The sequence below is a fragment of the Nicotiana tabacum genome, unplaced genomic scaffold (assembly GCF_000715075.1).
Source record: "Nicotiana tabacum cultivar K326 unplaced genomic scaffold, ASM71507v2 Un00003, whole genome shotgun sequence".
NCBI classification, from domain to species: Eukaryota; Viridiplantae; Streptophyta; class Magnoliopsida; order Solanales; family Solanaceae; genus Nicotiana; species Nicotiana tabacum.
The window spans coordinates 984,626-995,536 of record NW_027438241.1 but is presented as its reverse complement, the minus strand read 5'-3'; the positions used below and the strand labels follow the sequence as shown (position 1 = coordinate 995,536).

Genomic DNA, 10,911 nt, shown 5'->3' with positions numbered 1-10,911 from the left:
CTTAAGAAAACTGCAGAAATTTTCTGATGGTTTCCTTCTTCGCGTTCGCGAGGGGAATCTCGCGTTCGCGAAGAGAAAATTTGGTCTGACACTTTTTGTGCTTCGCGTTCGCGACTAAGGGAACTCGTTCGCAAAGTGTCGAGGTGCAAAGCTTCGCATTCGCGATCGAACCCCCGCGTTCGCGAAGAGAAAGAGGCTGGCTAGGAAAATTAGCCTTCGCGTTCGCGAAGGCCAAGCCAGGCAAGCATCGTGTTCGCGAGGTAGCCCTCGCGTTCGCGAAGAGTAAAATTGGACAACACAAATTTGTGCTTCGCAAACGCGAGGCACTGACCTCGTTCGCGAATGGTAAAAATCCCAGAAACAGAACGTAAGTTCTAGAAATGGAGTTTCGACCAATTTTCAACTCTTTTCCATTTTTGAGCTCGGGTAATGCGATTTTTGGGCGATTTTTACGGGAAAGCATTGGGATAAATGTTCCTTATCCTATATTGATTATATTTCATGATTTCATATTCATTTTTATCATGAATCCGTGAAATTTAAATCAGATGTTTATAAAATCTTCCAAAAATGAAAAATTAAGATTTGAAGGTCGATTTGATATCGGAATTGGACAAATTTTGTATGGTTGAACTCGTATCGGAACGGGTGTTCGGATTTCGTGAGTTTTTTCAGGATTTGAGATGTGGGTCCCACTATCGAATATTTTAATGAATTTTAGATTTTATACGAAAAATTTATAAATTCATATGGAATTAATTCTTATGATTAGTATTGAATATATTGAATTGTTTGTGAATATATTTGAAACTTTCAGAGGCAAATTTAAAAGGAAAAGCCGTGGTTGAGTAATTGATTGAAATTTGCAAAGCGAGGTAAGTGTCGTGGTTAACCTTGACTTGAGGGAATAGAACCCTTAAATTATTTGTTATGTGAATTGCATGTGAACGACATATAAGCGAGGTGACGAGTGTCTATACGTCGTCAAATTAATTGTACGCCTGCTTACTTGAAAAATCATAAATTATTTTAAATCATAAATTAATTATTATAATAATTATTTCTCTCCTATTCTTTGTTAAATATTAATTCTTGAATTCCTGCATTAATTGTTACATGCTATTTGAATTATGTGTTTTAATTGTTATTTAACATTTAGCATATTAAATATTAAACTGTCTATTTTCTCCCTGATTTCCATAATAATTTGCTATTTGACATTATTTATTTTATAATTAAATCATAATTATCGTATGCTTGTTGTCTTATAATTTTATATCAATTGTTGCAATTATTTGGGAAATTTCTTCTATAAGAATTGGTAAATGAATATGTTGGAGGAGCGGGTTGCACGCCGTAACAAAATTGATTATAATGAATATCTTGGAGGATCGGGTTGCACGCCGCAACACACTTATTAAAAAGTTCATATTGGAGGATCGGGTTGCACGCCGCAACAGACTTATTAAAAGTCCATATTGGAGGATCGGGTTGCACGCCGCAACAGACTTATTTAAAAGTCGACATACATATATATATATATTGGGGGATCGGGTTGCACGCCGCAACAGACTTATATATATATATATATATATATATATATATATATATATATATATATATGGGGGATCGGGTTGCACGCCGCAACAGACTTGATTAAAATGAATATATTGGAGGAGCGGGTTGCACGCCGCAACAGAACCGAATATGAATATATTGTGAGAGCGGGTTGCACGCTGCAACATAATTGAATGTGAATATATTGTGAGAGCGGGTTGCACGCTGCAACAGAATTGATAAAAATGATAATTGATTATGACTGCTGCGTTGGCTTCAATTATAATAAATGAGTTACCTGATTTATTTATATTATTTGTGGTTATTATTATTACTGCGTACAGGTTAATGTAAGTGAACCGCCTTAACCTCATCACTACTTCGTCGAGGTTAGGCTCAGCACATACCGGTACATGGGGTCGGTTGTACTGATACTACACTCTGCACTTCTTGTGCAGATTTTGGAGTTGGTCACATCGGCGTACCGTAGACTTGCTCGGATTTCAGCTATTCAGAGGAGACTTGAGGTATAACTGCACGACGTTCGCAGTTCTGAAGTCCCCATCTACTTTACTTTAGCTGTGTGTTTATTTTCAGATAGCTTTATTTTATTCAGACCTTTATTTGTATTTATTCTAGAAGCCCGTGCACTTGTGACACCAATTCTGGGATGGTATTTAGACACCGTTGTTTTGATGGATTATTTCACTATACTTCAAACTTTGCTTCCGCATTTGTTTCCTTGTTATTAATAAATTTAAAATTGTTTTAAAAATGGTTAATATTATTCTAACGTTGGCTTGCCTAGTAAGTGAAATGTTAGGCGCCATCACGGTCCGAAGATGGAAATTTTGGGTCGTGACACACAAAAATGACATTACATTCCAAACCATCTAAAATATTTTCAATCATAATCATCCAACAATTACAGTAAAGGAGAGCATCTAAATTATACAACTAAAACAACCATAATCAATTACAAACATATTTTCAAATCTTCCCTCAAAACATGAAACTAAGCACAAATCCAATAACGAAACCCAATAACATAAGAAATATTTTTTTTTCCCTGTTTCCAATTCTTTCTTTAAGAAGAACATCCTTTTCCCTTTTCAATTTGTTGATGACAATAATAGCTCTTAGTGAAAATTCATCGTCTTCCCATTCCCAATAACCACATCCAGTTTTCTACAATAAAACATAAATATCATTACAAAAATCGATTACAAATCTGTCAAAATCATCGATACAAATCTGTCAAAACAAAGATTAACAAGGAAAAAGAGAAAATTTACATTAGGCTTATGACACCTGAAAAAGCGTCTCCTAGGATTCATTTCAGTCCGCGACGTGAGATGGAGTGCAGCAACTCTACATCCACACATCCTTCTATGACTTTTTGAAGAACTAGAACATTCCGACATTTCAAAAGCAAATGAAAGAAGTAAGATAGCAAAGTGAGTAGAAATCACACAAGATAACTAACCTCTTAAGAATAAACTCAATATAGCGAACATATTCAACCCTAATTGAGGATTTTAGAAAGGAGCCATCTTCATGAAGAGAGAATATGAAAAAGAAGGGCTGGAAATAAGAAATAACTAGTGGGGTCATCTAGAAATAAGGTTGGGTCGGGTCATAACGGATCGGGTCAGTAGAATTTGGTTGGGTCCGGTTATTAATTATTTAAGAAATACAAAATAGTGGTTCCGTCTGACTAAGGGCATGAATGAGCAAGTATTGGACGGTTTGGGCAAATCTGGGCCGAACTAATAATGACGGGCATATTTGTCCTAATTCACATAGTTCACTAGCATATATGGTCCTTTTTCGAAAGCAAAATAGAAAACATACAATTCGATTCACGAAAAACGTCGACAAGTTCACTACAAAGAAGATGACAAAGGAGTACATATGAAATTGGACAAAGGATCTGAGCTCAGGATTAAACTCAGTGCTGACACATCTGCAATCTTCGGGACTAAAATTTCTCCTGTGATATGACTTATCTTCCCTTCAAGAATGAAATTTAATATATTCGATGCAGAGAAGATGACAAAGACTTACTGCATGTAGGTAGAGAAGTAACGAGATGGAGTTCTGGAGAGAGAAGCGTGGGTTTTGAAATTTTGATAAAGGTTTTGGGAAAGAAAAGAGATAGAAGAAAGGGTAAAAATATCTTTTTATATTAATTTTAATAGAATAGTGGCTATTTTTGCTCGACATTAGAATTGCAAGATAAAAAATAAAAATCACCTTAAATAGTGGCTACCCCACAACATTTTTACAAGTTCAAACTCGGACCTTTGGGCTTGAAGTTAGGCTCGCCAAAACCTAACTTCAGACCTTGAAGTTTAAATTTGAATTCAAGTATGAAATTAGGCTTTGGTGGAGCCAAACTTTATATTCATAGGTCTGATTTTGGAAACTTCAAAATTAGAAGTTGATTCATGTCTGAAGTTGATAATTATAGAGCTAAACTATAAAAACTTTATAAATTTTGGTTATTCTTTAAATAGGGATCACCAAAGGGATAGTATTTAACTTTTGGCCCCCTTTGGGGAAGGTCGCCAGAAAAAAAGTTTTGCCCAAACTTAAGATTTTGGCCATTCAAGTAACCTTCCCAAAGGTCAAAGGTTTTGCCCATCAGTTCCTTTGAAGCTCATTTGTGATATTTTTGCACGTTACAAAGCATAGGCTTGTTTTGAAGCTCACAAGCCAGCGCAAGCCCAATCTTGATTAAATTCTTGAACTCATTTTCTCCTTCTCAATGTAGCGAAGTGCAGAACAGAGGAGGCGAATACAATTTTATTTCAAGAGAAGAAGAACACTATAAACTCAAAGGTATTTTCTGGGTTTCTTTTACTTTTTAGTACTATTTCTTAAGTATTGTTTTTATATAAATATGCAGAAGATAGTGAATTCAATGGTATTTTTTGGGATTTTTTGTTTGTCTTTAGTAAAATGGGAAGAACTGAAGAACTCTTTGAGGAGCTTATGAATGTTGAAGTAGAGCTTCACGACGTCCAAGGTTAGCTTAGTATACTGTTTCTTCATCTTTTGTTTTTTTTCCTCTTTACCTAATATTTTTCTTTTATATTCGTTCGTCAGTAACATTGATTGAAAGGTTATTCTTTGTTTAATTCTACTAAGTACCAAGATACATTGTTCTATATTTGATCATGCTCTCTCTGATGCTTATATTTGTTTGTCAAATGTTTAATCTGTAACATTGTGTTAGAATATGTCATAATGCTAACATAAAGTTCTTTTTTTTTTGGTATTAATTGCTGCTTGTATAGTGATATGTAGTTCTTTTTAATGACGGTGGTGCCCGGGCCAGTTTGCGTGCAACTGGACTAACTCCACGGGTGCCAACTAACTCCTACCAACATAGGTACTGGGTAACTCTTCCCTCCAAGGCTTGGGCTGATACGAAGAAATCATCTAGTAGTGACATATAGGTTTATGATTGTATTTTGGAATTTTCTAGTGTAAATGGAGCATTTTTATTATTGTAGAAAACATTTGAGGCTCTCTTTGTGTCTAAAGTTAAAGTCTTTTAGCACTTTTGACCACCTCAGATCTTAGAATAAGTGTATACTCTACTGTGTCTATAGCAACAAGAATAACTATTCGTTTGTAGTTGTTAACTAGGTCTAAGTGTCTTGGGAAAATGGAAAAGAAACAGAAAGAATGTTGCGACATGTGATGGTGGGATCATAATATGATCTTACCATTGTTAACAAAGCCGGGGAGCATTTTTGTGAATCACAGTACTTGTTGGCGACAATTTGAAAAGATTGAGATTTTGTTAGTTTACTCTAGGTCTCCTAGTTTTGAACTTGATAATGGGTTTAAATATGTTTGACTTGATCGCCAAAGTCTTAAATTGTTTCAGTTACATATGGGGTCATTAGTGGAAAAGGTGTTGAGTACAAATATTGGATTTCATATTCTAATTCATGAAAACATATAGACAAGCAGAGAGAGAAAGTAGTTGGACTATGATGGTTGAGATGCTTTTTCAGAATGAGTAGTTGCTTCTGATTTTGGCACCAGTAATCTGACAGTATTAGTTACTATATGCTACCTGATTAGTATTTGTTACGACTGGGGTAGAAGGGAAGCTGGATGAGGTTTTAATATGTACAGATATGAGTTTATTGAGTTGGTTTGAGCTTATGCTTCTTCCGTTGTTGTGAATACCCAACTTAATGCTATGATATAAGAGCATGGTATTTTTCTTTTGATAGTTAATAAGAGTATTCTATAGATGTGTGGCTGTGTTCCAGTAAAAAGTGGTGAAATTATATCCAAAAGAAGATCTTTACAAAGAGCTTATGGGGCTAAGAAAATCAATCATGATTCATGGCCTCTGGCTCTAAAACATTAGCTAAGCACATGTTGCAGTTGCACTAAACTAAGCAAAAAGTTACATTTGTGTTTGAGAGGATTTAGATAACCCCTCTCGTGCCAAGTGAAGAGGAAATCAACTGTCAATCTTGGAAAGCACCATCTAATGCCCAATATATTGATGAAAAAGCACCAGATTTGTCTGTTGAAATTTGTATAATAGCATGATATTGTCCGATCAAACACATTAAACAACCTTGCCAATTTGAAGCTCTGGAAAGGCAGAATCTTATCCATTGATTTAGTATCACCTCAAGGGTAATGAATTTGTCAGTACAGTGACTAGTTAGGAGCTTAAGTCCCAAAAATTGTTCCTCTCCTCGTCCCCATCCAACTACCTTCCTTTTGTCGTGAGATTTTATCTTTCATGTAGATTTTATCATTAATGATTCTTTCTTGCAGAATTTTGTTTCCACACTCTTTCGAGAGGTGTTTTATCCATCTTATTGTAAAATTGATGCGTACAATTAAGAAAATATTTTTGGTTCCATGTCTTAAATGCCATTCTAAATTTTGGTTCGATGTCTTAAATGTCATCAATAACAGTTAAGAGATATGTCATTAGTGTATAAAGTACGAGCCTTTTCCCAAACTAAATGGCATGCTTGGAATGGACGAAACAAAGGCATCAACTTGGAATAAATAGATCGCCACAAGATACTACATAACTGAGCATCGATTTTCCCACTGTGCTTTGGCCTTTTCATTTCCCTTACTAGCCTTTTTGGTTTGGTGATCTTGAACACCTTGACCTTTACACCACAACTCCACAAACGAAGCCTAAGATAAATAATTTGAACTCCCAAGTAGGGGTTCAGAAGTAATCATAAAGGCTGAATTTCCAACACCACTGTTTTTGGAACCAAAAGCATCAAGTCCGAAAGACATGGTTGGATTGAAGAGAGGGCTAGCAAAATATCAGCAAATAACAGAAAAGCAAGCCGAAATCTGGATACTGTTGCCGGAAAAATCAGAAACAGTCGCCGGGAAAAAAGAGTTGTCGGATTTTGGTGAAACTTGGATAGGTAGGCTCGAAAAAGCCTCGCGAATGAAAGAAAATTTCGAAATCTGGCCGGAAAAAGGCCACACACGCCGGCGCGTGAGTCGAACCTCCGTCGGAAAAAAACTGCTAACGGCACGTGAGAGCGCGTGAAAGAGGCTGATCTACCCTGCAGTAGTATTGGTTTTTAGACAAAACCGATGGAAAATAACTTTCTTGCGGACATCCCTGATTTGTCGGAAAAAGGATTGATTTTTTTCCCCTTCCCGGAGTCGTTGGAATTTATGCACAGCGATAAATCTCTCACGATTGTGCTGATACCATGTGAGAAAGCACGGGAGAAAAATATGTTATATTGATTTTTTAACAATGATACAATGAGCCCGATAGATAATACATGTTCTACTCCTACTACATATTGGACTAGGATTATTTACACATAACTATTTAATAACATTTAGATAGGCAGACAGAAAGCAGACCTATGTTTAATTTTGACATTTTTTGGTCATATGTAGTTGAAGGTCATCCTCACTTTTACCTTTCTTTACCAATAAAAGTTTCTTCCTTTATTTTAAGAAACCTTTAGTCGATATATTTTCATTATTTGTTAGGTATCCCTCTGCTAAAGAATTGTACTATTTTTTTTTTTGATAAGGTAAATAAGTTTATTAATGTTGGAAAATCCCTTTATACAAAAAATATATCAAAAGTAGAGAAACCTACACCAAAATATGGTTCTCTACAAAAGTCACCCACTCATCTACACAAACAAGGACCCCATCATCATGGGTGCACAAAAAGAAACTAGATACAAGAGGCTATTCCTCTAATGTACAAAATCATTCTCGATCCTTTCAAATGCTTTCCTATTCCTCTCCCTCCACACAAACCACATAAGAGATAGTGGGGCTACATCCCATGCCTTGGGTCTTCTCTTTCTCCTATTGAAATTCAGCTATACAATGCCTTCTTTACTTAACTCGGCATAACCCACTGTATTATACTACTCCCTCTGTTTCAAAAAGATTGGCACTATCTCCTTATTAGTTTGTTTCAAAAAGATTGACACCTTTCAATATTTCCTTAATAGGAAGCATTTACAGCCGCACAAATGCTATGACAAGTTTCAGACCACAAATTTCAAAAGTTTACAGCTACACAAGTGCTATGGCTTATTTAAGACCACATATCTCAAAAGTTTTCCCTTCTTTATTAGAGTTTGTGCCAAGTCAAACTAAGATAGAGTATTTCATAAGAAAATTTTGGAGGTTGGCATTTGGCGCACCTCTTATGAGAAAATAATCAAATATCCGTGGGGTAGCCAACAAAATAAATTGAATGTTTAAAGAATAATATTAATCTAGCAAACTAGATTGAAGGCCAACATGATGTTTTCTAATAAATTAAGGGATTGCATATTCTTCTGTCCGGCAGTGTAATACAGAAATCATATATTTTTATTTTGTGTTGATCGACAAGTTTATATATTTTGCGTTATTACTTGTTGACTATGGTAGATGAGGGTCATCTTAGTTTAGCTGTTAACGTTTGATTCTCCTCCTCTTCTCTTAGCTAATTGAACAAATGTCATAAAATTCTAAAATGTCCTTATCCCTTTTTTTTGGTTTATTTGGTGTCGCAGCTCGCATCAATGTGTTCACTTTTTTTTTAAAGCACCAACATGTCAAGGTTGTGTGACGTTTTCAAAGAACGGAAAAATTTAGACAATCTATTGCACGTCTGAGTTGTAACTCATTTCTCCGGCTTGTCTTTATGAACATGGTTCCCAACATGGATTACTTCCTTTTGGATTTGTCTTTTTACATAAATTTAGTCAACATGATTTATATCACTCAGATAAGATGTTATTCTGGACAAGTCAATCCTCACCCATCTACCATTTTGATTAACAAAGAGTTTAGGTACCTCGTTACAGCTAATCTTTAATGATTTCATGTGTTGATTTTAAATTTCCTTTTTTCATTTTGTTGTGTTTATTGTTGTTGTGATGGAGTTCCTTCCTTAAATGCTTGAAGTTTCTGTTCTTCTGCATTGTGAATTATTCATCCATCTGAAAGCATTGTCTTCAATGTCTTCTTGTCCAGACCAAATAAAATTATTGCTAGATCAACAAGAGAAATTGCATGAGAGACAATCTGAACTTAAAGCTTTGTTGGAAAGTTGTGAATCATCTAGTGGCCCGGGTGACGATAATGCTGCTGTTTCAGTAGACGACTGGTCAAGGCCATTCGTATGGGACTCTCAAGCTGATGACATTAGGTTTAATGTTTTTGGCATATCAAAATATCGTGCAAACCAGCGAGAGGTTGGTCCATCCTGTCTACATTTACTTTTTACTGGATTTATATTGCAAGGTTTTGCATGCTTACAGAAACTTTACAATTCATCTTTAAGAATAAGTGTGGCACAGAGTTGTCAACATAAAACAAGAGGTCTGAGTATGACCTAGATCTGTTCTTTTCTAACTTCTTTTTAGTATAGGTGAACCTATCAAAAAGGATTTCACTTTTCAGAATAAAAGGTGGAAGGGGAGGGGATTGGGGTATTTAATTTTTGGTGAGTCATTGCAAGAGTTTAGAATTGTTTCTACTTGCACGCTATCCATTATCCTCACAGTCTTGCTCATTCAAGATGAATTGTTTATTGTTGTTTCACTTTTGGTGTAAAGAGGAGCTATTAGAAGATGCTGAATGATGAACAAGGACTTTTGTTTCTTATGAACTGTAAATGTGGCTATCAGCACAACCTTTGTACTGAAGGTCTATAATACTCTTACCTGTTTAAAAAAATTATAGATAAGAATATTCCAATGGATAGTACCATGTGACGGATGAACTATAGAAGTTTCAGCCTATCAAAGCTCTACCAGGTCATAATCAGTTGTATGATAGGCATAAGCCTTGGTGGGAGGTAACAGGTACCCACTCTAATAGTCGAGGTGCGTGCAAGCTGGCGTGGAATGGATTCAAGATTGACAAAGAAGAAAATAATGGGATTCAGTGTCTTATAGGGATGCCTTTACAATAAAATAATTAACGTTGCTTGAGGAATATTTGCCCTAACCTGCAGGCTAGGTTCCGTTTCTGGAAATTTTTATTTGGGAGTAATTTAATGGTTGATTTTCGAATCATTAATCATCTCAATTGATCTGTCTGTGCGTTTCTTTTCCTCGTTCTGTAGATTATTGATAGATACAACTGTTTGGATATTACTGAATCCAAAATGCACATAACTCATAAGTAAAGATGTACATTAAATTGTCTAGTGCCGAATTTTGCAAATTTAATTGTGAATTTAACAATTAGAGATTTTCTGATGTGCAGTAATTTGTTTGTAGATAATAAATGCAATAATGAGTGGAAGGGATGTTCTAGTAATTATGGCTGCTGGTGGGGGCAAGAGTCTCTGCTACCAACTTCCGGCAGTTCTTCGTGATGGGGTGGCTCTTGTTGTCAGTCCTTTGCTTTCTCTTATTCAAGATCAGGTATCTAAGCACCCATTTCCATCTTCCACTAAATGCAACAACTGCTGACAAACGTTATTGCCTCAGGTCATGGGGTTGGCTGCTTTAGGCATCCCAGCTTTCATGTTAACCTCAACAACTAGCAAGGATAATGAGAAATTCATATACAAGGCTTTGGAGAAGGGCGATGATGAGCTTAAAATATTGTATGTTACACCAGAAAAGATATCCAAGAGCAAGAGATTTATGTCAAAACTTGAAAAGTGTCACCATGCTGGTCGTCTTTCTTTAATTTCAATCGATGTAAGTCCACAATTTCGTATTTTCCCACTCCCGTATACTGTATTTGAATCTTTAAGGATATCTCTTCTTTTTCATTCTCTCATCTCTGTCTTTGAGGGGCTAGCAGTCTATCCTGTGCATAACAATTATTTCATGTCTTTTTCATTGC

At 35.7% G+C, this 10,911-nt stretch overlaps 1 protein-coding gene across 2 annotated transcripts in view; it reads left to right on the top strand.

Moving 5' to 3' along the window:
- Window positions 1–4,126: 4,126 nt before the first annotated feature.
- Window positions 4,127–10,911, top strand: part of LOC107814520 (ATP-dependent DNA helicase Q-like 2) — a 36,566-nt gene continuing 29,781 nt past the window's right edge. Inside the window, exons 1-5 of one of the 2 annotated variants that reach the window (XM_075248621.1) lie at window positions 4,127–4,401; window positions 4,518–4,588; window positions 9,082–9,302; window positions 10,335–10,481; window positions 10,548–10,763. In XM_075248621.1, the coding sequence (XP_075104722.1) occupies window positions 4,522–4,588; window positions 9,082–9,302; window positions 10,335–10,481; window positions 10,548–10,763 (651 nt within the window). In that variant the 5' untranslated portion in view covers window positions 4,127–4,401; window positions 4,518–4,521. Of the gene's footprint in view, window positions 4,402–4,517; window positions 4,589–9,081; window positions 9,303–10,320; window positions 10,482–10,547; window positions 10,764–10,911 lie in introns of both variants that reach the window. The other variant, XM_075248622.1, reaches the window with a different exon arrangement.